The sequence below is a fragment of the Bombina bombina genome, chromosome 8 (genome assembly GCF_027579735.1).
Source record: "Bombina bombina isolate aBomBom1 chromosome 8, aBomBom1.pri, whole genome shotgun sequence".
NCBI classification, from domain to species: domain Eukaryota; kingdom Metazoa; phylum Chordata; class Amphibia; order Anura; family Bombinatoridae; genus Bombina; species Bombina bombina.
This window is the reverse complement of record NC_069506.1, coordinates 83,605,935-83,633,244: the sequence shown is the minus strand read 5'-3', so window position 1 is coordinate 83,633,244 and position 27,310 is coordinate 83,605,935. Positions and strand designations below refer to the sequence as shown.

Genomic DNA, 27,310 nt, shown 5'->3' with positions numbered 1-27,310 from the left:
ACTAGCAACTGATTGGCCACAAATCTGCAGGGGGCGGCATTGCACAAGCAGTTCTGGTGAACTGCTTGTGCAATGATAAATGCCGACAAGTATATGTGTCAGCATTTATCGATGTGCAAAGGACATGATACGCTACATTGTATCATGTCCGCTTGCACTTTCATAATAATGCCCCAATTTATTGTAAAGGCTAACTACTGCTTTGATTTGGAATCGTTACCAAATTTAATTATTTGTTACATAACATTTAATTCATCTAATAATCTCATCAAGCCATTAATTTTGTCTGGTATATTGGTCCTAATTAAAATTCAAGTAGCTTAAAAGATCATCATGGTCTACCAGACTCCAGGTGGACTGTCACAGTTCTCTACCAGAGCTAATGCTTGGGAACTTTGCACCTGCTGTAGCACTGCTAGCCCTTGGGGTCAGGGAGAGTAAAATCAGGGCAGGATGCCTTTCAGGGCAGTCGGGCTCTGCAGGGATCTTGCCGCCTCTCTGGGGTCGCTGCCCTAGACAATTTTCTGGTCAGTAATTCTTTGAAAGAAGAGTGTGTCTACATCAGTAGGGAGGTAATCAAAGAGATTGGTGTCTGGATTCCTTCCAGGAAAAGAAACTATCTGTCCATGAACTTCAAAAAAGAGCCTTTTAGTTTACTGGTTTAAAAACCTGGACTCGAAAAATTCAATTGGGGTTGTGGTGCGGGGGTTTTTTTTTCTTGTCATCAGATGTCTGCAAATTGTTAATGTTACATTATTATCTGCATAAATACAGAACTTGATCTTTTGCCCCATGCATCTGGTAGTTATAATGAAGACCATGTTGACCTACATGGTTTCCCATGAAGATTTCTGATATGATCAGATAATTTTATAACGTTTTATAATGTAGTTAAAAAATGTATTTTAAAATTAAAGATGATTGCGAAAAATATGTATTTATTTTTTATTTATACATACATGTGTCTATTTAAAGGGAAACTTCTAGCATAATTTTCACCTTAATGTTTTTTTTACAATGATGTGCTACTACCAGCTGCAGAGTTTAAAATGTATTTGGAATTGTACCTTTTGGGTTTGTTTTTTGTAAATGAAATAGTCCATTTTATTGTGTTTTCAGGTAGCATTAAACACTGAGCCAGCTCCTATCTTATTTCCAATATCTTTTTCAAAATAAAGTTAGAAGACCTATTTGTAAACAACCACTCTTATTCACTGCAACAAGTAAAATATATCAGCGAAAACACATTAAAACGGTGATAAAAAGATATAGATATTCTATTATATATATATATATATTTATTATTATTATATATTTTTATTTAATTATTATTATTATATTTATTTATTATTATTATTATATAATTTTTATTTATTATTATGATTATATTTATTTATTATTATATTTATTTATTTTTATAATTGTTACAGATTATTTTATGGGGTCGAACAGAGAAATGTCTCAAAGAAACTACTGAAGAAATAAGACAGCTTGGCACAGAATGTTATTATTTCATATGTGATGTTGGTAATCGAGAGGAAGTTTACCAGCAGGGCAAAAGCAGTACGAGAAAAGGTTAGTCTACAAACACACCCTATATGCGCAGGATATTACGAGACCATAAAAAAAAAAAATGTTTTTATTTTATTTGCTTTAAATCGTTTCAGTATCAATTCAACTTACAATTGTTTTTTTGTTAATTTAATTTTCTTTCATGATTCAGAGCAAACATTTTTAAACTACTTCCAATTTACTCTTTGATAAAATTTGCTTTGTTCTCTTGGTGTCCTCTATTTAAGGAGCAGAAATGCACAACTGGTAGCTAACTGAACATATCCAGTGACAAGGCATATATGTGCAGCTAGCTCCCAGTAGTGCATTGCAGCTCCTAAGCCTACCTAGGTATGCTTCCTTAACAAAGGATTACCAGGAGAACATAGCAAATTGGATAAAATAAGTAAATTGGAAAGTTGTTTAAAATTGATATGCTATGTCTTTCTAATGAAAGAAAACTGTGGGGGTTTTATGTTCCATTAACATAACAAGGAAGTGTATCCTGTGCACAGCTGATCTCTAGGAATTGCTTATGGCAAATAATAATAAGAGGAGTTGTTAGTCTATAAAGCATCAACAAATTATGCAGCACTTTACAATGTAAAATACATTCACGGGTACATAACGATACATAGAATAGGGTATGTGAGGATATATTACAATCATTTCAGTACTTAAATTGACAGAAGTATATTAAAGGGATAGTAAACCACCAAAAATGTCTTTTGGTTTAAAAAGATAGATGTTTTACCTCTGTAATTACCCTTGTATCTGAGCTTTTGCAGACTGCCTTACTTATCTCAGATTTATCTCAGATTTACATTTCAGCAATTAGTGCTATTTCTTAACATTGTGCTCACACACATGAAGCTATTTATCTATATGACAACACATGAACTAACACCCTCTAGCTGGGAAAAACTGTCAAATGCATTCAGATAAGACGTGGCCTTCAAGGATCACATGAACTAACACCCTCTAGCTGGGAAAAACTGTCAAATGCATTCAGATAAGACGTGGCCTTCAAGGGCTTAGACATTAGCATATGAGCCCTACCTAGTTTTAGCTTTTAACTAAGAATACAAGAGAACAAAGCAAATTTGATGAAAAACGTAATTAGAAAGTTTTTAAAATAACATGTCCTATCTGGAGTCATGAAAATTTAATTTTGACTTTACTATCCCTTTTAATGTAACAATGTTAATTATGCAAAACTGGGGAATGGGTAATAAAGGTATTATCAATCTTTTTATACAATACATTTTTTGGAGTTGACTGTCCCTTTAAAAGGGATATAAACCCATACTCCTTTAGTAAAAACAAATACGCTAAATCAAAGTAATCGTAAAAAGAAACAAATTGTGCAAAATGAGCACTTAGAAATTTTCATTTGCTTCTGTGTCTACTGAACATTGGTCAAGAGACTCCCTGTTTATCTAGTATTCATTAAAGTGAATTGTAAGCTTTATCGTATTGAACTGAACAGTATATACAATTATTCTTCAAAAACAATAAAAATTTCATAAATGAAAGTGCCCCTAATACGCTTTATGGTATAATAAACACAACGATTGGATGAAGCTGGATTCATCATTGCACAGCTAAAAGAAGTATGAGATGCGGGCGGAGTATTAAGCGTCTTAATAAAAATGTCATAAAGAAAGTGCCCCTGTTTTTGAAGAATAATTTTATATACTGTTCAATACGAAAGCTTACAATCACTATAAATAGTAGATGTGTGCATTCTGAGGTTTTGGATACCCTTTATATTTTGGAGCTGAATTTATACTGTGCAAATCAAGATTTTAGTGTGTTGCCTGTTTCACAAGAATAAACTTCACTCAGAACCGCACAAAGGGCTGCCATCTTCCACATTTGGAGGTATCCAAAACCTCTAAATGCACATCTATTAAGTGGTAAACCAGCTCATGTTACTCCAGAAGATTATGATATCAAGCTAGACTTTCTTTCCTGTAGAGACCCAAGCCCCCTTTTAGGGCTGTAGACGGGAAGTAATGAACACTGCACCTATAAGCTTTAAAAGGATTTTAACTTTTTATTTTTATTTATTTAAGTGATGAATATATATTGCAATGATTTCTATTAAGCACAAACCACTGCTTAGTGTGTTGGTTTTTTTTTTTTTTTTAATTATTATTACTACAATGAAACAGACTATTTTATATCCCTTTAAACTAAAGGCATGTCCTTGCCCCTTGAGCACAATCATTGATTAGGTAGAGGGCTCTCAATCTTCCAATGTAACAAGAGGGAATGACACAGGAGAGAGCATTATGAGTTATAAATAATGAATCTGTAAAATGGAGTGAGTACTAAGAGCAACAGGATGAAGATGCAAATGGCAGAAAGTTACATAGAAATGTATGGAACCATGTAGCAGTATAAAGAGGAATAGGGAAAAATGATGCTATGTGGGAGAATGTTAAACGGTAATCCGTAAACATTAGGGTGGAAGGTGCTTGTTGTGAAATACATGGCAAGTGGTCAGATGTTGGAATCACTTCACTAAGTCACCCCAACTCGCCTAAGTCACCCCAGCTTCAGTGGTCTCAGGAATGAAGGGCGTTTGATGTGATAATGGATATCTCATTCTGCTATATTGTAGTAATACTTTATATATCTCTACAGCCAGAACCTTGTACTGAGGGTGTTTCAGACTTTCCTCTGACCATAGAAGGGGAGTAGACTTATTCTTTACCACATTACAAAACTATCATAGCCGATATGTCTTGACAGTGCTGCACTATAAAAGATCAACTTTCTTTACAACATATGACGAGTCCACGGATTTCATCCTTACTTATGGGATATCGCCTCCTGGTCAACAGGAGGAGGCAAAAGAGCTCCACAGCAGAGCTGCATAAATAGCTCCTCCCCCCCCCCCCAACCAGTCATTCTCTTTGCCTGTGTTAGTGATAGGACGAGGTAAAGTGAGGGTGTAGTTTTAGATTCTTCAATCAAGAGTTTTTTTTTTATTTTTAAATGGTGCCAAAGTTGTACTATTTTGTTACAGGGCAGCCTCTCTGATAGTCCTTTTTAGACTATGGGAACCTGGTGGATTTTTATCTCCACTGCGCCTCCCAAGACTGTGCTGCTTTTTTATATATGGTCTTAGAGGTTGTAACCCAAGACCCTTCTGCTTTCACAGGACCTCAGGAGGAAGAGTGGACCTCTTGATATCGGTGAGCTTGTCATGCTGTTCCTCAGCATGGAGGTAGGTGAAGTTTATTATTCTGGAGCGCTGCAGCATATATTCAGAAAAACTGTGCTTTACTGTTATACAGGGGCTAGTTTGAAAGGGCTTCCTTTTAACATTTACTTTAAATACCCACGACACTCTGACATATAATAGCCTAGAAGCGCTGGGGTGTGTAAAGAAACTGACATTAATTGTTTATCCAGACACTCAGGCATGTTATAGCCTTGAAGCGCTGGGACCTAGTGTATGTGTATTCACGATACGGGCATGGAATAGAAGGTTCAGTTTTGTTTATTAAAGTGGTGGCTGACGCTGGGGACAGTTCGGAGGGGATATGTTTTCACTATATAGCTCCGGTACATGGTGGTATCCTGATGTGAGGACTGTTTGGTGGTTATGCCCACGAAAGGCGGGGCCTATGTTTTTTGCGCGCTTAGGATAGAGCAGCTTTCATACCTTCAGTTGTCCGGTGCAGCATTTCCTCATGGCTCCTAAGTCCACTTGTAGCGATATTTTACAAGCGACTTTAGGTGCGCCGTGCTTAAAGGAGTCTAGTGTGGTCACGTGGAGGAAGGTAGGAGCCGCAGCAGAGCTGCGGCAAGGTGACTGGGGTACATTTCAAAAGTTTACCAGTGTACTATTCTGAGGCCTTCGTGCAGTCTATGTGAAATTTCGCCCTGCCTTAGGGACCAAGATTGATTTATTTTGTTTTTGTATTTAAAGATACAGTTCTCCACAGTGTTTTTATTATTAGACTGATATTTGCTATACTTATTATCAGTGATTTTGACCAAGCTTGCATTTTTGTTCAGGTTATAAAAGATGGATGACCTTGAACAAAGTACATGTCCTATGTGTTAGATGCCATTGTGGAACCCCCCTGTTACACTTTGTCCCCCATGTATTGAGAGGGCTTTATTAAAGAAAATTTGTTCTTTACACTGTAAAGATACATCGATATGAATATCCTCAGACTGATGAAAATTCAGGGTATGCCGCATCTTTCTCCCCAGCGTCACAGCCTTTAATGCCCGCTCAGGTGACGCCATGTTCTTCAAACGGCGTCTGCTTCATTTACTCTAAAGGATATGGCTGCAGTTATGTCATCCACTCTTACAGAAGTTTTATCCAAGTTGCCAGTGTTACAAGGCAAACGCCGGCAGGACAGAAAATCCACGTGGTTCCCTGCAACCTCTGATGCTTTAATGCTATCTCTGATATACCTTCCCAGGGTTCTGAATTGGGGGGTAGGGAGGCCCTGTCTGAGGGGGAACTGTCTGACTCAGGAAGTGCATTACCCCAGACAGATTCAGACGTCATGTCCTTCAGGTTTAAGCTTGAACACCTCCACCTTTTACTACGAGAGGTTTTGGCGACTCTGGACGACTGTCACTCTATTGTGGCCATAGAAATTGACTAAGATGGACAAATACTTAGAGGTCCCTTCTTATTCCGATGAGTTTCCAGTTCCTAAGAGAATTTTGGAAATTTATTACAAGGGAGGTGGGAGAGACCGGGTATCCCGTTCTCCCCTTCCCCTATTTTTAAGAAAATGTACCCCTATAGCTGACACGTCAGGACTCTTGGCAGACGGGTCCCTAAGGTGGAGGGAGCTATCTCTACCCTGGCTAAGCGTGACGACTATCCCTATTGAGGACAGTTGTGCTTTCAAAGACCCATATGGATAAAAGTTGGAGGGTCTTCTAAAAAAAGTTATATATATTCATCAAGGATTTCTATTACAACCGACGGCCTGCATTGTAACCATCACAACTGCGGCTGTCTTTTGGTTGACGCTCTAAAAGAGTCCCCCCCCTTAAGACTGAGGCTCTTATAATAAATAATGGATAGAATTAAGGCCCTTAAGCTGGCTAATTCTTTTATTACGGATGCCGCCTTTCAGATCGCCAAATTGGTGGCTAAGAATTCAGGAATTTCCATTGTTAGCGCGCAGAGCCTTATGGTTAACATCTTGGTCTGCAGATGTGTCCTCTAAATCAAAGCTTTTGGCTATTCCCTTCAAGGGAAAGACCCTATTCGGGCCTGATTTGAAAGAAATCATTTCTGATATTACGGGAGGTAAGGGTCATCTTCTCCCTCAAGACAAAATATCTAAGCAAAGGGACAACAGAAATTTTTGTTCCTTTCATAATTTCAAAGGAGTCCCCCTTTCCTCCTCTGCCGCTAAACAGGAAGGAAACTTTTCTCAAGCCAAAGCTATTGGAGACCCAACCAGGCTTGGAACAAGGGTAAACAACCCAGAAGCCCGCTGCCTGCTCTCAAGACAGCATGAAGGGCGGACTTTCTCTCTTTTTCCAGGCTTGGATAAGAGACGTTCAGGATCCTGGACACTAGAAATCGTGGTCTCAAGGGGTATCAGTTGGAGTTCAAACATTCCTTCCCAAAGGGAAGGTTTCTTCTTTCACGATTGTCTGTAGACCAGATAAAAAGAGGCGTTCTTACGTTGTGTAAAAGACCTCTCCACTATGGGAAGTTAATTTGTCCTGTTCCAATACAGGGGCAGGGTTTTACTCAAATCTTTTTGTGGTTCCAAAAAAGAGGAACGTTCCGACCCATTTTAGATCTCAGGAGTCTAAACAAGTTTCTCAGAGTTCCATCCTTCAAGATGGAGACTATTCGGACAATTCTCCCATTGATCCAGGAGGGTCAATATATGACTACCGTGGACTTAAAGGATGCATCTCTTCATATTCCTATCCACAAAGATCATCACCAGTTTCCTAAGGTTTGCCTTCCTGGACAAACATTTTCAGTTCGTGGCTCTTCCTTCGGGCTGGATCTTCACAAAGGTTCTAGGGTCTTTGCTATGCGGTTCTCAGACTGCGGGGCATTGCAGTGGTTTCTTATCTGGACAATATTCTAATCCAGGCGTCATCTTACCAACTGACAAAGTCTCATACCGACATGGTTCTGTCCTTTCTAAGGACTCATGGATAGAAGGTGAATCTAGAAAAGAGTTCACCTAATTCCACAGACAAGGGTTCCTTTCCTGGGAACTCTAATAGATTCTATATCCATGAAAATCTTCTTGACGGAAGCTGACTGCTTGGAGATTGAACGCTTGATTTCTCTTGTTAAGTGTAGTCAGTCCACGGGTCATCCATTACTTATGGAATATATCTCTTCCTAACAGGAAGCTGCAAGAGGATCACCCAGCAGAGCTGCTACATAGCTCCTCCCCTCACATGTCATTATTCAGTCATTCTCTTGCAGCCTAACTAGATAGGTCGCTGTGAGAGGTCTGTGGTGTTTTTTAACTTAGTTTATTTCTACAATCAAAAGTTTATTTTAAAATGGCACCGGAGTGTGCTGTTTATTCTCAGGCAGCATTAGAAGAAGAATCTGCCTGCGTTTTTCTATTATCTTAGCAGACGTAACTAAGATCCACTGGCTGTTCTCATCTGAGGAGTGAGGTAACTTCAGAGAAGGGGAATAGCATGCAGGGCCCCCCTGCAAATGAGGTTATGTGCAGTAATTATTTTTCTGAGGAATGGAATTGACTGAGAAAATACTGCTGATACCAATGTAAAGTAAGTTCAGCCTTAAATGCAGTGATAGCGACTGGTATTAGGCTGATGAGTGTGTGTACACTGAATGTATTTTTCTAAGGAATGGAATTGACTCTGAAAATACTGTTAATACTGAAATAATGTATGAGCCTTAACTGCAGTAAAAGCGACTGGTAGCAGGCTTATTAATAACAATTCATAAATTTTCAAATGTATGTTTAAAACGTTTACTGGCATGTTAATCGTTTTTTGTGAGGTACTTGGTGATAAAACTTATTGGGGCATGATTTTTACCACATGGCCATCTTTGTTTTCTGCATAGAAACAGTTTTCTGAGCTTCCCCACTGTTGTAATATGAGTGGGAGGGGCCTATTTTAGCGCTTTTTTTGCGCAGTAAAAATTCAGTCACAAGAGATCCTCCATGATCCAGATCGTCTCTAGAGAGCTCAGGGGTCTTCAAAATTCATTTTGAGGGAGGTAATCAGTCACAGCAGACCTGTGACAGTGTGTTTTGACTGTGAGAAAAACGTTAATTATTAAATTGTTAATCCGTTTTTGGGTATTAAGGGGTTAATCATCCATTTTGCTGGTGGGTGCAATCCTTTGCTAACTTAATACATTTACTGTGAAAAATTGGTTGCTATAACTATTTTGGTTCATTGTTATTTCAACTGTGACAGCTTTTTGTGCTTCTTAAAGGCACAGTAGCGTTTTTTATATTGCTTGTAAATTTATTTAGAAAAGTATTTCCAAGCTTGCTAGTCTATTGCTAGTCTGTTTAAACATGTCTGACACAGATTAATCTCTTTGTTCACTATGTTTAAAGGCCAATGTGGAGCCCAATAGAAATTTATGTACTAATTGCATTGATGCTACTTTAAATAAAAGTCAATCTTTACGTGTAAAGAAATTATCACCAAGACAACGAGGGGGAAGTTATAGCCGACTAACTCTCCTCACGTGTCAGTACCTTCGCCTCCCGCTCAGGAGGTGCGTGATTTTGTGGTGCAAGTACATCAGGGAGGCCCTTACAAATCACTTTGCAAGACATGGCTACTGTTATGACAGAAGTATTATCTAAATTGCCAGAATTAAGTGGCAAGTGCGATAGCTCTGGGTTAAGGACAGAGCGCGCGGATGAGGTGAGAGCCATGTCAGATACTGCGTCACAGTTTGCAGAACGTGAAGACGGAGAGCTTCATTCTGTGGGTGACGGATCTGATCCAGGGAGACTGGATTCAGAGATTTCTAATTTTAAATTTAAGCTTGAGAACCTCCGCATATTGCTAGGGGAGGTATTAGCGGCTCTGAATGATTGTAACAAGGTTGCAATTCCAGAAAAATTATGTAGGTTGGATAGATACTATGCGGGTACCGGTGTGTACTGACGTGTTTCCTATACCTAAAAGGCTTACAGAGATTATTAGCAAGGAGTGGGATAGACCTGGTGTGCCCTTTTCCCCTCCTCCCATATTTAGGAAAATGTTTCCTATAGACGCCACCACACGAGACTTATGGCAGACGGTCCCTAAGGTGGAGGGAGCAGTTTCTACTTTAGCTAAGCGTACCACTATCCCGGTGGAGGATAGTTGTGCCTTTTCAGATCCAATGGATAAGAAATTAGAGGGTTACCTTAAGAAAATGTTTGTTCAACAAGGTTTTATCTTACAGCCCCTTGCATGCATTGCGCCTGTCACTGCTGCGGCGGCATTCTGGTTTGAGTCTCTGGAAGAGGCCATTCGCACAGCTCCATTGGATGAAATTATGAACAAGCTTAAAGCACTTAAGCTAGCTAACGCATTTGTTTCTGATGCCGTCGTACATTTAACCAAACTTACGGCTAAGAACTCCGGATTCGCCATCCAAGCGCGCAGAGCGCTATGGCTTAAAATCCTGGTCAGCTGACGTGACTTCTAAATCTAAATTGCTTAATATTCCTTTCAAAGGGCAGACCTTATTCGGGCCCGGCTTGAAAGAAATTATAGCTGACATTACGGGAGGTAAGGGCCATGCTCTACCTCAGGACAGGGCCAAATCAAAGGCCAAACAGTCTAATTTTCGTGCCTTTCGTAACTTCAAGGCTGGAGCAGCATCAACTTCCTCCGCTCCAAAACAGGAAGGAGCTGTTGCTCGTTACAGGCAGGGCTGGAAAGTTAACCAGTCCTGGAACAAGGGCAAGCAGGCCAAGAAACCTGCTGCTGCCCCCAAGACAGCATGAAGAGAGGGCCCCCCTATCCGGAAACGGATCTAGTGGGGGGCAGACTTTCTCTCTTCGCCCAGGCTTGGGCAAAGCGATGTCCAGGATCCCTGGGCGTTGGATATCATATCTCAGGGATATCTCCTGGACTTCAAAACTTCTCCTCCACGAGGGAGATTTCCTCTTTCAAGGTTATCAGCAAACCAAATAAAGAAAGAGGCGTTTCTACGCTGTGTACAAGACCTTTTACTAATGGGGGTGATCCACCCAGTTCCGCGGACAGAACACGGGCAGGGATTCTATTCAAATCTATTTGTGGTTCCCAAGAAAGAGGGAACCTTCAGACCAATCTTGGACTTAAAAATCCTAAACAAATTTCTAAGAGTTCCATCATTCAAAATGGAAACTATTCGAACCATCCTTCCCATGATCCAAGAGGGTCAGTACATGACCACAGTGGATTTAAAGGATGCCTACCTTCACATACCGATTCACAAGGATCATTATCGGTACCTAAGATTTGCTTTCCTAGACAGGCATTACCAGTTTGTAGCTGTCAGGAACCTAGCTCCTTCTAGGACCCAGCGGAATCCTTCAAGCAACAAACTTGCAGCTTGCCTTTAAAAACCACCCCAAATCAATTCTCTTTGCTTAGTAATTTGGGAGTACAAGGCTACCCTATTTACCTGAGCCTAACTACTTTGAATAACTTGTTTTCTGAACTTTTTTCCTCACAGGAACTTTTTCATACTTTGTTCAACTTTAACTGGAATTCATCCAAACAACTGCAGTGTTCATTAACTTAGGAGCTGACATGCAATCAATTGAATGAACTGCCTGAACCAAACTGCAAGTATTATTCTATGTGTTCTAATGCTTTGTTACTTGGAGAACTTTCACTGTGTAGTTAGTATTTAAAGGAGAGTTACCACAGAACTTGTCACTGAAAATCTGGCTTTAACCCTTATTGAAACATCCTGACTGCAGATTAATAAACAACACAGCTTCCACAGTGAAACTGGAACTTCCACAGAACAGGCTGTGCATTCATTACAGCTCTGCCACACTACAAGTGCAACACAAGACAAGGTACAAGTAATCTCTGCAAATAAAATAGCAATACTGCATGAGCATATGTATAACTGTTAACAGAACCTGGTTACTAGTTAAATATTTATGTGTTACACTGCATAAGACTCTGAGAGTTAATAGAACCATTACTACACCTGCAACATAAGAACTAAAGCTAACTTAATATTGAGAACAATTTCTACAAATCCTATTCAAGTTTGCTTAACCCTAACTGCATAATCTGGGGTGTGGCAAAATAAACCACTAAACTATCACTATTAGGTGAGAATATCACTAAGCCATAGTGATATTCCTTTACAATAGTGAAACAAAACAATTATTAATAAATTAAGATCTGTGAATTGTGTTCCATCGTTAACTTCATATTTGTAGCCTGACATATTACTAAGCCATAAAAATGGAGCCACCAGATCTACCACAGATAGTTTACAACCTCTCCCAAAAGGTTGATCAGCTTGCTCAGGCGGTTCATGATTTACAAATTGAAAATCAGTCTTTAAGGGGAATTATAAGAGACTCACTTACTACTCATACTGCACCACCTCAGCAAACACCTGAACCTTCAGTTTCACTACCAGAGCTCTTTTCTGGAAACAGGAAGCAGTATAGGCAGTTTAAGAATTCATGTCATTTACTTTATAATCTACGACCTCACAGTTATCCCACAGAGAGGATCAAGGTATTCAGTACTATTTCATTCCTGAGGGGTGAGCCAAGAATCTGGGCTGACAATCTGTGCGAACATAATGACCCAGTGCTAGGATCCCTTCTGATTTTTTCACATGTATGGATGATCTTTTTTCACGACACTGATGTACAAATGTCCGCTGAAGCCTCCATGAGGAACCTTAAGCAAGCCAAGAGACCCGTGGAGGAGTACATCACGGAATTCAAATTATACGCAGCTGATTCGGAATGGAGTCAGATTGCACTTCGAAACCAGTTCCGTTTAGGCCTCTCGGAGAGCTTGAAAGATGAAATCGCCAGGATAGAACTCCAAAAACCCTAGAAGGAATGATGAATGCTGCAAAACAATTGGATCGCAGACTGCGAGAAAGGAAGGCAGAAAGGTTTCTGCAGATGTCCGACCAAAACCTTCTATCTATTCCCCACCTCAACCAACCCAACATAGTAAACAAACAGCTGTTCCCATGGATATCGGAATAGCCCGTGGTCCTTTAACAACAGAAGAAAGATACCGCAGGAAGAGTAATAATCTGTGCATGTATTGCGCCAATCCTACACATTCAGTCCAGGGAGTGTCCCATTTTACAGAAAAACAAGAAATGTAAGTTCAAAGTTACAAGTTATTTATTAAACACCACAAAAACTAAAACTTATTGCATGTTAACTCTCTCCATACAGTGGGACCAAGATCAGCTGACTACTGAAGCCATCATAGACTCGGGAGCTTATGGATGCTTTATTGATTATAATGTTGTAAAGCAAAATAAAATACCCCTTATAAAAAAGCATACTCCATTTTCTTTTCATATGATTGACGGTTCAGAACCTAAAACTGGCCCTATCACACACCATACCACACCGTTAACAGTTACTACAGCAGGACACACAGAACACCTCTCATTTGATGTTGTCTCGTCACCACATTTCCCAGTGGTTTTGGGTATTAGTTGGCTCAAATTACATAATCCAGTTATCCCACTGGTCACTATCTTCCATAAAATTTGATTCAGTCTATTGTAAAACAACATGTTTCCACAAACATGTTCTACTCCAGACCGAAATAGCTACAGAAAAACCTGGAGTTGCAAATTCCTTCACCTTATGCAGATTTCAAGGATGTATTCAGTAAAGTAGAAGCTGAGAACTTGCCTCCTCATCGTGCATACGATTGTCCAATACAACTTCAACCTGGTTCTTCCATCCCTTATGGGACACTTGTACCCTCTCTGCAAGCCAGAATTGGATCATTTAAGGAGTATCTCGAAGAAAATTTACGGAAAGGATTTATCAGAGCATCAACATCACCAGCAGGTGCCAGAATTTTTTTTGCGCGGAATAAGGATTCATCATTACGTCCCATAATCGATTACAGAGAACTCAACAAACGCACAAAAAAAATCGTTACCCACTCCCATTAATCCCAGAACTAATCGAAAGGTTATCTGAGGCAACTATATACACGAAACTCGATTTAAGGGGAGCCTATAACTTAGTGAGGATAAAAGAAGGACACGAATGGTTGACCGCATTCAGGACAAGGTATGGCCTTTATGAGTACCTTGTCATGCCGTTTGGACTGTGCAACGCACCCGCCACTTTTCAACACTTCATAAACGATGTGTTCAGAGATCTCTTAGACATCTGTCTTGTGATATACCTAGACGATATTTTGATTTATTCTATAAATGAAACAGAACACAAAACACACGTGCGATGGGTACTGTCTAGGCTCCGAGAGCATAAACTGTATGCTAAGTTGGAGAAATGCATATTCCATACCAAGCATGTGTCATTCCTTGGATATGATATCTCACCAACAGGTATCACTATGCAAAAACAAAAAGTAGACGCTGTCAAAAATTGGTTAATACCCAAGTCCAGAAAGGAACTCCAAAAATTCCTAGGTTTTGCAAACTACTACAGGAAATTCATTAGAAACTTTTCCAAGATAGCAAAACCACTGACGAAATTAACCAGCATTAACTCATCTTATAACTGGGATCCAGACGCTAATTCAGCTTTTGAATATTTAAAGGATAGTTTTACATCAGCACCCATTCTAAGATTTCCGAACCCCGAACACCACTATGTGTTGGAAGTTGATTCCTCTGATTTTGCCTTAGGCTCAGTTCTCTCTCAACAGGAAACACCAAACGATCCCATCCATCCAGTTTCTTAGCTTCACAGATGATGTCAACAGCTGAAAGAAATTATTCCATAGGAGATAAAGAACTCCTCGCAATAAAAAGATCACTGGAACACTGGAGGCATCTTCTCGAAGGTACCAAGTTTCCTATTAACATTTTCACAGATCACAGGAACCTACTTTATTTAGAAAACAACAAAACTCTTCAGCAAGACAGGTCCGTTGGAGTTTATTCTTCTCGCGCTTCAACTTCAATATTGTATATAGACCTGCCTCCAGGAATGGTAAAGCAGATGCTCTGTCTCGCCTACCTGAGAAACCTAAAACAACAACCCAAAATACCACTATCTTACCTACCGAATGTTTTGTAGGTCTAACCACCGATGTGATAACCGAAATCAAACGTCATTGTCTCAAGGAGCCGGAGCTACCTCACCCTTCTGTGCATAAGATTGATGACCTGTACTACCATGAAGGGAAAATTATACATTCCCAAAGCATTGCGAATAAATTTGCTCAAGTTATACCATGACTCTCCATTAGCCGGACACCCAGGAATTTACCGAACCTTGGAACAGCTTTCACGGGATTGTTGGTGGCCAAAAATGAAAGAATCCATCCGAGACTATATCTTAACTTGGTGCCATTTGTGCCACTTCGAAATCCGAGAGAAGAGCTCCGTATGGATTATTAACTCCATTACCAGTACCGAAGAGACCCTGGTACCATCTATCGATGGATTTCATAGTGGATTTACCTGAATCAAATAAACAGACAACAATCCTAGTGGTCATAGATATATTTACTAAGATGGCCCATTTTGTGCCGTATCACAAAGTACCCACATCCTCTGAGACAGCACATTTATTCATAGATAACATACTCAAGCTACATGGGTTACCAAAGATAATAACCACCGATAGAGGAACACAATTCACCTCACATTTCTGGACAAAACTTTGTGACTTAACACAGATCGATCATCGTTTCTCGACATCATTTCACCCTCAGACCAATGGTCAATCAGAGAGACTGAATCAATGGCTGGAACAATATCTTCGGTGCTATTGTTCCTACCATCAAGAACATTGGATGAACTTCCTCTCCATGGCTGAATTTGCCTATAACAATGCTGTAAACTCATCTACAAAATCTACACCATTTTATGCAAATTATGCCTACCATCCAACAATATCTTTCATTGCAACAGACACCTTAAATTCACCCTTAATCGATGATCTACATGATTCCTTACAAGACAATTTCCGCTTAATTGAGGAGAACATAAAAAATGCTCAGCTCACTCAAAAGCATTATTACGACCTCAAGAGAAGACCACCACCTATATACGCCATAGGTGATCTCGTTTGGCTATCCACCAAAAACATGAAATTACAGATACCGAGTAAGAAACTCTCGGGTCTGTTCATAGGACCATTCCCTATAGTTAGAATTGTCAATGAAAACGCAATGACTCTTAAATTACCTGATAGTATTAAGGTCCACCCCACATTTCATGTGTCACTATTGAAACCATACAGAGCCACTCGTCACTCTCAACTCATTCTTCCACCACCTCCTCAGGCACTGGATCCAGACGAATATGAAGTGCATTCCCTGCTGGATTCCAGGTTCCATAGAGGTGAATTACAATATCTGGTACGCTGGAAAAATTATTCAGCTGATGACGACACATGGGAACCTGCAACCAATCTTAGAGCTCAACGGCTGGTCACTCTCTTCCATCGCAGAAATCCAAATCGTCCCAGACCGGCAACTGTGGGACCGTTGCCCTGAGTGGGGGGTCATGTCAGGAACCTAGCTCCTTCTAGGACCCAGCGGAATCCTTCAAGCAACAAACTTGCAGCTTGCCTTTAAAAACCACCCCAAATCAATTCTCTTTGCTTAGTAATTTGGAGTACAAGGCTACCCTATTTACCTGAGCCTAACTACTTTGAATAACTTGTTTTCTGAACTTTTTTCCTCACAGGAACTTTTTCATACTTTGTTCAACTTTAACTGGAATTCATCCAAACAACTGCAGTGTTCATTAACTTAGGAGCTGACATGCAATCAATTGAATGAACTGCCTGAACCAAACTGCAAGTATTATTCTATGTGTTCTAATGCTTTGTTACTTGGAGAACTTTCACTGTGTAGTTAGTATTTAAAGGAGAGTTACCACAGAACTTGTCACTGAAAATCTGGCTTTAACCCTTATTGAAACATCCTGACTGCAGATTAATAAACAACACAGCTTCCACAGTGAAACTGGAACTTCCACAGAACAGGCTGTGCATTCATTACAGCTCTGCCACACTACAAGTGCAACACAAGACAAGGTACAAGTAATCTCTGCAAATAAAATAGCAATACTGCATGAGCATATGTATAACTGTTAACAGAACCTGGTTACTAGTTAAATATTTATGTGTTACACTGCATAAGACTCTGAGAGTTAATAGAACCATTACTACACCTGCAACTTAAGAACTAAAGCTAACTTAATATTGAGAACAATTTCTACAAATCCTATTCAAGTTTGCTTAACCCTAACTGCATAATCTGGGGTGTGGCAAAATAAACCACTAAACTATCACTATTAGGTGAGAATATCACTAAGCCATAGTGATATTCCTTTACAATAGTGAAACAAAACAATTATTAATAAATTAAGATCTGTGAATTGTGTTCCATCGTTAACTTCATATTTGTAGCCTGACAGTAGCTCTTCCCTTCGGATTAGCTACGGCTCCAAGAATCATTACAAAAGTTCTGGGCTCACTTCTGGTGGTACTAAGACCGCGAGGCATAGCGGTGACTCCGTACCTAGACGACATTCTGATACAAGCGTCAAGTTTTCAAACTGCCAAGTCTCATACAGAGATAGTTCTGGCATTTCTGAGATCGCATGGGTGGAAGGTGAACGTGGAAAAGAGTTCTCTATTACCACTTACAAGAGTTCCCTTTCTAGGGACTCTTATAGATTCTGTAGAGATGAAAATTTACCTGACAGAGGCCAGGTTATCAAAACTTCTAAATGCTTGCCGTGTCCTTCATTCCATTCCACACCCGTCAGTAGCTCAGTGCATGGAAGTAATCGGCTTAATGGTAGCGGCAATGGACATAGTACCATTTGCGCGCCTGCATCTCAGACCGCTTCAATTGTGCATGCTAAGTCAGTGGAACGGGGATTACTCAGATTTGTCCCCCCTACTAAGTCTGGATCAAGAGACCAGAGATTCTCTTCTATGGTGGCTCTCTCGGCCACATCTGTCCAAGGGGATGACCTTTCGCAGGCCAGATTGGACGATTGTAACAACAGACGCCAGCCTTCTAGGCTGGGGCGCAGTCTGGAACTCCCTGAAAGCTCAGGGATTATGGACTCAGGAGGAGAAACTCCTCCCAATAAATATTCTGGAATTAAGAGCAATATTCAATGCTCTCCTAGCTTGGCCTCAGTTAGCAACTCTGAGGTTCATCAGATTTCAGTCGGACAACATCACGACTGTGGCTTACATCAACCATCAAGGGGGAACCAGAAGTTCCCTAGCGATGTTGGAAGTTTCAAAGATAATTCGCTGGGCAGAGTCTCACTCTTGCCACCTGTCAGCGATTTACATCCCAGGCGTAGAGAACTGGGAGGCGGATTTTCTAAGTCGCCAGACTTTTCATCCGGGGGAGTGGGAACTTCATCCGGAGGTCTTTGCTCAACTGATTCTTCGTTGGGGCAAACCAGATCTGGATCTCATGGCGTCTCGCCAGAACGCCAAGCTTCCTTGTTACGGATCCAGGTCCAGGGACCCAGGAGTGGTGCTGATAGATGCTCTGACAGCCCCTTGGGTCTTCAACATGGCTTATGTGTTTCCACCATTCCCGATGCTTCCTCGTTTGATTGCCAAGATCAAACAGGAGAGAGCTTTGGTGATTCTGATAGCGCCTGCGTGGCCACGCAGGACCTGGTATGCAGACCTAGTGGACATGTCGTCCTGTCCACCGTGGTCTCTACCTCTGAGACAGGACCTTCTAATTCAGGGTCCTTTCAAACATCCAAATCTAATTTCTCTGAGGCTGACTGCATGGAGATTGAACGCTTGATTCTATCAAAGCGTGGCTTCTCGGAGTCGGTTATTGATACCTTAATACAGGCTAGGAAGCCTGTTACCAGAAAAATTTACCATAAGATATGGCGTAAATATTTATATTGGTGCGAATCCAAGAGTTACTCATGGAGTAAGGTTAGGATTCCTAGGATATTGTCCTTTCTACAAGAGGGTTTAGAAAAGGGCTTATCTGCTAGTTCGTTAAAGGGACAGATTTCTGCTCTGTCTATTCTTCTACACAAACGTCTGGCTGAAGTTCCAGACGTTCAGGCTTTTGTCAGGCTTTAACTAGGATTAAGCCTGTGTTTAAGACTGTTGCTCCGCCGTGGAGCTTAAACTTAGTTCTTAATGTTCTTCAAGGCGTTCCATTTGAACCCCTTCATTCCATTGATATCAGGCTGTTATCCTGGAAGGTTCTGTTTTTGATTGCTATTTCCTCGGCTCGAAGAGTCTCTGAGTTATCTGCCTTACATTGTGATTCTCCTTATCTGATTTTTCATTCAGACAAGGTAGTTCTGCGTTCTAAACCTGGGTTCTTACCTAAGGTAGTTACTAACAGGAATATCAATCAAGTGATTGTTGTTCCATCACTGTGTCCTAACCTTTCTTCAAAGAAGGAACGACTGTTGCATAATTTGGACGTAGTCCGTGCCCTGAAGTTCTATTTGCAGGCAACTAAAGATTTTCGTCAAACTTCTTCCCTGTTTGTCGTTTACTCTGGACAGAGAAGAGGTCAAAAGGCTTCGGCTACCTCTCTCTCTTTTTGGCTTCGTAGCATAATACGTTTAGGCTATGAGACTGCTGGACAGCAGCCTCCTGAAAGGATTACAGCTCATTCTACTAGAGCTGTGGCTTCCACCTGGGCCTTTAAAAATGAGGCCTCTGTTGAACAGATTTGCAAGGCTGCGACTTGGTTTTCGCTTCACACCTTTTCAAAATTTTACAAATTTGACACTTTTGCTTCTTCGGAGGCTATTTTTGGGAGAAAGGTACTTCAGGCAGTGGTTCCTTCTGTTTAATGTTCCTGCCTTGTCCCTCCCTTCATCCGTGTACTTTAGCTTTGGTATTGGTATTCCATAAGTAATGGATGACCCGTGGACTGACTACACTTAACAAGAGAAAACATAATTTATGCTTACCTGATAAATTTATTTCTCTTGTAGTGTAGTCAGTCCACGGCCCGCCCTGTCTTTAAGGCAGGCCTAAATTTTAATTAAACTCCAGTCACCACTGCACCCTATGGTTTCTCCTTTCTCGTCTGCTTTGGTCGAATGACTGAATATGACATGTGAGGGGAGGAGCTATGTAGCAGCTCTGCTGGGTGATCCTCTTGCAGCTTCCTGTTAGGAAGAGATATATTCCATAAGTAATGGATGACCCGTGGACTGACTACACTACAAGAGAAATAAATTTATCAGGTAAGCATAAATTATGTTTTTATCTAAGCGGGGGTTCTCTGATGCGGTCATTGATACCTTGATTCAGGCACGCAAGCCTGTTACTAGAAAAATTTACCATAAGATATGGTGTAAATATCTTTATTGGTGCGAATCCAAGGGCTACTCATGGAATAGGGTTAGGATTCCCAGGATTTTATCTTTTCTCCAAGAAGGATTGGAAAAAGGGTTGTCAGCAAGTTCCTTAAAGGGACAGATTTCTGCTTTGTCTATTTTGTTACACAAGCGTCTGGCAGATGTTCCAGATGTTCAATCTTTTTGTCAGGCCCTGACTAGCATCCGGCCTGTGTTTAGACCGATTGCTCCTCCTTGGAGTTTGAATTTAGTTCTTAATGTTCTTCAAGGGGTTCCGTTTGAACCCATGCATTCCATAGATATTAAGTTATTATCTTGGAAATTTTTTTTATTTTTGGTTGCTATTTCTTCTGCTCGCAGAGTTTCTGAGCTTTCGGCTTTGCAATGTGATTCTCCTTATCTTATTTTCCATTCTGATAAGGTGGTGTTGCGTACCAAACCTGGTTTTCTTCCTAAGGTTGTTTCTAACAAAAATATTAATCAGGAAATTGTTGTTCCTTCCTTGTGTCCCAACCCTTCTTCTAAGAAGGAGCGTCTGTTACCTAATCTGGATGTGGTCCGTGCCTTGAAGTTTTACTTGCAGGCGACTAAGGATTTTCGTAAAAACATCTTCATTATTTGTTGTTTTTGCTGGAAAACGTAGGGGTCAGAAAGCTACGGCTACCTCTCTTTCTTTTTGGCTGAAGAGTATCATCCGTGTTGCATATGAGGCTGCTGGACAGCAACCTCCAGAACAAATACAGCTCATTCTACTAGGGCTGTGGCTTCCTCATGGGCATTTTAAAATGATGCTTCTGTTGAACAGATTTGTAAGACTGCAACTTGGTCGTCTCTTCGCACTTTTTCCAAATTTTCCAAATTTGATAGAGGCTGTTTTTGGGAGAAAGGTTCTTCAAGCAGTGGTGCCTTCCGTTTAGGTTCCTGTCTTGTCCCTCCCTTTCATCCGTGTCCTATAGCTTTGGTATTGTATCCCATAAGTAAGGATGAAATCTGTGTCATATCTTGTAAAAGAAAAGGAAATTTATGTTACCTGATAAATTTATTTCTTTTACGATATGACGAGTCCACGGCCCACCCTGTCGTTTTTCTAGAGACAGGTTTTTATTTTTGTCAAACTTCAGTCACCTCTACTCCTTGGCTTTTCCTTTCTCTTCCTAACTTCGGTCGAATGACTGGGTTGAGGTGAAGGGAGGAGCTATTTATGCAGCTCTGCTGTGGAGCTCTTTGCCTCCTCCTGCTGACCAGGAGGCGATATCCCATAAGTAAAGATGAAATCTGTGGACTCGTCATATCGTAAAAGAAATAAATTTATCAGGTAAGCATAAATTTCCTTTTCAATTTAAGGTGGGCATTTTTATAACACCTCAGCTTAAAAAAATAAAATATATAAATAGTCAGGATAGCTAACAAAATTCTGGTTCTATGAGGAAATATTGAATACTAAGTCCACCCTGCAAATATAACCATATTCTGTGTGTGTGTCATACCTCTTAATAAATTTAAAAATAGATAGAGATAGATAGATAGAGATATATAGAGATATATATATATATATATATATATATATATATATATATATATTCGCACCTTCCTGCAAGCCAAAGTGTTTGTTATGCACAGTGTTTTGGGAATATGCACACATCTAAAAGAATATGAAAATGTGTAGTTTACGTTTGTGGTTTTTTTATTTGTTTTTTCTTTCTTCATTAGGTTGGTGATGTTACCATTTTGGGTTAACAATGCAGCAGTGGTGCATGGGAAAAGCCTAATGGAGAGTGATGACGATGCGCTCTTGAAATCCCAGCACATAAACACACTAGGACAATTTTGGGTAAGTGAGATGTTTTGATTTTTGTTAATGTGATCATACATTTTAGTGACAATTTAAGTCAGAATAGCTAACAAAATTATTGTCCTATGAGGAAATATTGAATATTATGTCAATCATTGCAAATATAACCATATTCTGTGTGTCATACCTCACAGTATTTTAAATTTGTATCTGGGACTTGCTCAAGTGGTCCAAGCACAGACTAACCCTGGACAGACCAGGCATAAGTTATCATGGGGAATAGTTGGGCTGACCCGGGATGAAGTTTGGGTACTCCTGGGAGGTTTGCAGGTTTCTCTGTAAAGGGGCATGAAACCATTTTCCTTCCTAAGATAGGGCTTCATTCCTTACTGTTGGGAAGTACAACACCGGGCCACCAGGAGGAGGCAAAGACCACCCCAGCCAAAGGCTTAAATATCCCTCCCACTTCCTCATTACCCCAGTCATTTTTTGCCTTTCGTCACGTTAGGAGGTGGCAGAGAACTGTCAGAAAATTTGGAGAGCCTTGAAAAAGGGTATCTGCCCTTCGAGATAGGACTGGAGTTTTAAGTAGTCATGTCAACCTCTCAGTGACAGTATTGATGAAAGTTAAGAGTCTGGAGATGCAGGGAAAGTTTTTCTGTGAAACCATCCAGACTACTGCTAACAGCTCCTAAGCAATCAGTGTTGACGAGTTTCACTGCCTGCTTTCTCTCACTCAAGTCCATGTCAGGAGCGCTGCTCTAACTGTCACACTTGAGAGGTTGTGTCCTGTTCCACAGCATGGATCCTGGAGGTAAGATTGTTTCAATTTTTACGCATAAAACGCTATATATAACAGGGTTACAGTGTGGCTCCTTTATATCTTGATAGGATTCGGGATTGATATCATCTGAAGGAGGTTAATTAATCAGTGTATTAATTATTTAGATGCTGCTTTGTGTGATTTTTTTTTTTTTTCTGGGCTGATAGACTGTGTTTTTGACTGGAACAAATGGGTTTCACTTTTAAGTTTCACTTTCATTTTTGAAAGTGTTGCACAGCTCCTATTACTTGCTGTAGTTGTAATAACGGGGAAAGTACTGTCTTGCACTCCATGTGACAGGGTGTTCATTTCCTCCATTCTGGCTGAGACCTGAACCTGAGGAGAGCATTTCCTCTGTTAACTGTCTGGATCTATGAGGTGGTGAGTGCCCCAGCCATTGGGAGTATAAAGGTGCAGTTTTCTATAATAAAAACATTTTTATTTGTGTCCTTCTGTGGGTATAACCTGAGCTAAGGAGGACTCTGACATGTTAGAAGGTACTTCTTCTGTACTAAATCATACCTGTTTATATTGTGAGGAGGCCGTGGTTTTTCCGCCCACTCAATTATGTTCCACATGCCTTAACACTGTTATAAAGTCTAAGAAGGGAGACAAGCCTGCTAAGGCTTAGTCCCCTTTGAGCCGTCTACCTCTCAGGACTTGGCGTCCCATGAGATTACATGGGTACCAGTGCTACATTATTCACTCCACATGCATTTCCCCCATAGCACATCTAATCCTGCATCCGGAGGGGGGCCTTCTTCCTGCGGACTTTGCCACGCAGTTACAAACATCGGTGTCTGCGGCCCTCAGTGCATTACCTCACTCTAATAAATGCAAGAGAAAGGTTAAACATAGCTCTCCTGATCCCGAGTCATCTAAATATTTATCTGGTTTATCTATTATGTCCCAGTTATCCGATGCTGAGTTAACCTCTGTAGCTTCAGAGGGTGAACTTTCTATGTCGGAGTCCTTAGCGGATTAGCCACCTGCTGCGGAGGAACCGTCCTTTTGATTTAAAATTGAGCACTTGCGTTTTTTTTTTTATTAAAGGAGGTTCATCTACGTTAGAGGTTCCAGAGGCTGCACTGCCTGAAGAACAGATGATACCAAAATTAGACAGAGTTTCGAAGATAGGAAAGTTCATTTGACTTTTCCTGTGCCAGTTATGATGGCGAACATTATTAAGAATGAATGGGAAAGAATTGGTTCTTCCCTTTTCCCCCTTGTCTACTTTTAAAAAGTTGTTCCCGGTCCCGGACTCTCAACTGGATTTGTGGGGCTCTATTCCTAAGGTGGATGGTGCTATATATATCTCTACGCTTGCTAAACATACTACTATACCTCTTGAAGATAGTTCTTCGTTCAGAGAGCCGATGGATAAGAAAATGGAAACCTTTCTGAGAAAGACGTTTCAACATACAGGTTGAAGTCTTGGTCTGTGGATATGACTTCTAAGTCCAGACTCCTTTCTCTTCCCTTCAAGAGAAAGATTTTATTTGGTCCAGGTCTGGACTCCATTATTTATACGGTTACCGGAGGCAAGGGTGCCTTTCTACCGCAAGATAAGAAGAACAAGTCTAAGGGGACGACAATCTTATAATTTTCGTTCTGACAAATCCCCATCGACAAACAATCCTCCAAGCCGAGCAACCTAAGATTACTTGGAAGCCGTCTCAGTCCTGGAATAAATCCAAGCAGAATAAGAAGCTTCTGAAAACAAATCAGCATAAAGGGGCGGCCTCCAATCCGGGATCGGATCAAGGACATACAGGATCCGTGGGTCCAGGAGGTGGTATCTCAGGGATACAAGACAGGCTTCAAATCTCATCCACCAAGGGGCATATTCCTTCTCTTGAATCTGTCTACCAGACCAGAAAAGAGCCTTTCTAGAGTGCGTTCTGGATCTATCCTCCTTAGAAGTTGTTGTACCATTGCCTATCGACGAAAGAGGTTTGGAGTTTTATTCAAACCTTTTTCGTGGTCCCAAAGAAGGAAGGGAACTTTCCTCCCAATTCTGGACCTAAAATGCTTAAAGGGACATTCTAGTATAAATTAAACTTTCATTATTCAGATAGGACTTTTAATTTTAATCAACTTTCCAATTTACTTTTATCATCAAATTTGCTTTTTTTTTTCTCTTGATATTCTTAGTTTAAAATAAACATAGGTAGGCTCATATGCTAATGTCTAAACTTTTGAGGGCTGCCTCTTATCACATGCTTTTTAAATCTCTTTTCAACACAAAGAGACTGAAAGTACATGGTGGGACCATATAGATAACACTGTGTTCAGGCACAGGGGGTTATTTAAGATTTAGCACAAAGCAATGCTAAATTTAAGACAATAGATAATAAACAGTCACAGTCATGTGATCAGGGGGCTGGAAGAAGGTTCCTGGATACAAGGTAATCACAGAGGTAAGAAGTATATTAATATAACTGTGTTGGTTATGCAAAACTGGGGAATGGGAAATAAAGGGATTATCTATCTTTTAAAACCATAAACAATTCTATGGTAGACTGTCCGTTTAAGCAAATTTCTCAGTGTCCCTTACTTCAAGATGGAGACGATAAAGTGCATCCTTCCTTTAATTCAGAAAGGCTAGTTTATGACCACTATAGATCTGAAGGACGCTTACCTTCATTATCCAATCCACAGGGAACACTTTCAGCTCCTGAGGTTTGTATTCCTGGACCAGCACTTCCAGTTCATTGCCCTTCCGTTTGGCCTAGCTACTGCTCCAAGAATCTTTCCGAAGGTTCTGGGGGTTCTTCTAGCCATTGCCAGAACTCATGGTATTGCAGTAGCCCCCATACTTGGACGATATTCTGGTGCAAGCACCATCCTTTCGTCTTGCAGAAGAATTCTGAGTCCCTTCTCAGTCGTTCTTCGATCACATGGATGGAAGATAAACTTGGAAAAGAGTTCTCTTATCCCAAGTACCAGGGTGGAATACCTGGGTACTATAATATCCATGAAGATATTTCTAACAGAACCAGAGACGTTGCAAGCTAACTTTGGCATGTCTTGCCCTCTGGACCTCCTTGAGTCCCTCTGTGGCTCAGTGTATGGAGGTGATTGGTCTCATGGTGTCCTGCATGGACATAATTTCTTTTGCCAGGTTCGGGGAACGGTGATCATTCAGATCTGTCTCAACAGATTGTATTAGTCAGCCGGTCGAGAGAATTGCTCTCTTGGTGGCTCTGTGCAGATCATCTGTCCCGAGGGGACATGCTTCTTAAGACCATTCTGGGAGATTGTGACTACAGACGCAAGCCTATCCGAATGGGGAGCTGTGCCAGGAAGGCACAGGGGTTGTGGACTCAGGAGGAGTCCTCCCCTCCTGATCAATATTTTAGAACTATGGGCACTCTTCAAGGCCTTGAAGACTTGGCCATTTCTGGGTTTGTCCAGTTTATCAGATTCCAATCAGACAATATAACCTCGGTCGCTTACATCAACCATCAGGGGGGAACGAGCCAGTTCCTTGGCGATGAAGGAAGTATCTCAGATGGAGTGGGCAAAGGCCCACAGCTGTTCGCTGTCAGTGATCCACATTCTGGGTGTGGACAACTGGGAGGCGGATTTTCTCATCCAGGGGAATGGTCTCTCCTATCCCAATGTGTTTGCAGAGATATGCAGCAAGTGGGGGATGCTGGAGATAGATCTCATGGCGTTCCCGTTCTCAATACCATGCTACGGGTCGAGGTCAAGGGGTCCGCAAAGCGGATTCTAATAGAATGCACTAGCAGTGCCCTGGAGGTTCAAACTCATACTCATATTCTCTTTCCTCCATTACGCTTCATTCCTCGAGTGGTGGCCCGCATCACGCAGGAGGGGTATCGGTAATCCTGATTGCTCATCGTGCCGCGAAAGGACATGGTTTGCGGACTCTAGTGGGGATGTCCTCATCTCCTCCATGGAAGTTTCCTTGTCGCAGAGACCCTGCTGATACAAGTCTATTTTCTAGTTTCTCTGAGGCTTACTGCGTGGAAAATGAACGCTTAGTCATAGCCAAGAGAGGTTTCTCTCAGAGTGTCATTGATACTCTTATTCAAGCTTGTAAACCACGTTACTCGGCGTAATCTACCACAAGGTGTGGAGACCTACTTATTTCTGGTGTGAAGAGGCGTGTTTTTTCCCTGGCATAGAGTTAAGGTTGCCCAGGATCTTGTCTTTTCTCCAGGATGGTCTGGAGAAGGGCCTTTCTGCTAGTTCCCTGAGGGGGACAGATTTCAGCCCTGTCGGTTTTATTGCACAAGAGACTGGCTGAGCTTCCATACAGTGCCTGTCCCTTTAGGTTTTAGGATGTCTGGGGCTCCTCCTTGGAGCATAAATCTTGTTTCTTCAGTTTTGCTAACAGGTTCTGTTTGAGCCTCTGCATTCAGTTGACATTAAATCGTTTTCTGGAAGGTTCTCTTTTTATTGGCTATTGCCTCTGCGCAACAGAGTTTCTGAGATCTCAGGTTTGTAATGTGAACCCCCTTATCTGATTTTTAATGCAGATAAGTCAGTTTTATGTACTAAATTTAGGTTTTCTTCGTACTGTTTTGTCAGATCGCAACATCAATTCAGATTGTGGGTTCCTTCCTTGTGTCCTAATCCTTCTTCATCGAAGGAACGCTTACTT

At 40.9% G+C, this 27,310-nt stretch overlaps 1 protein-coding gene across 1 annotated transcript in view; it reads left to right on the top strand.

The window, feature by feature from the left end:
* DHRS3 (dehydrogenase/reductase 3) overlaps window positions 1-27,310 on the top strand; it is a 98,101-nt gene that overhangs the window by 49,220 nt on the left and 21,571 nt on the right. Inside the window, 4 exon segments of the mRNA XM_053690957.1 lie at window positions 1,431-1,553; window positions 1,555-1,575; window positions 21,773-21,793; window positions 21,795-21,893. Of these exon segments, the coding sequence (XP_053546932.1) occupies window positions 1,431-1,553; window positions 1,555-1,575; window positions 21,773-21,793; window positions 21,795-21,893 (264 nt within the window).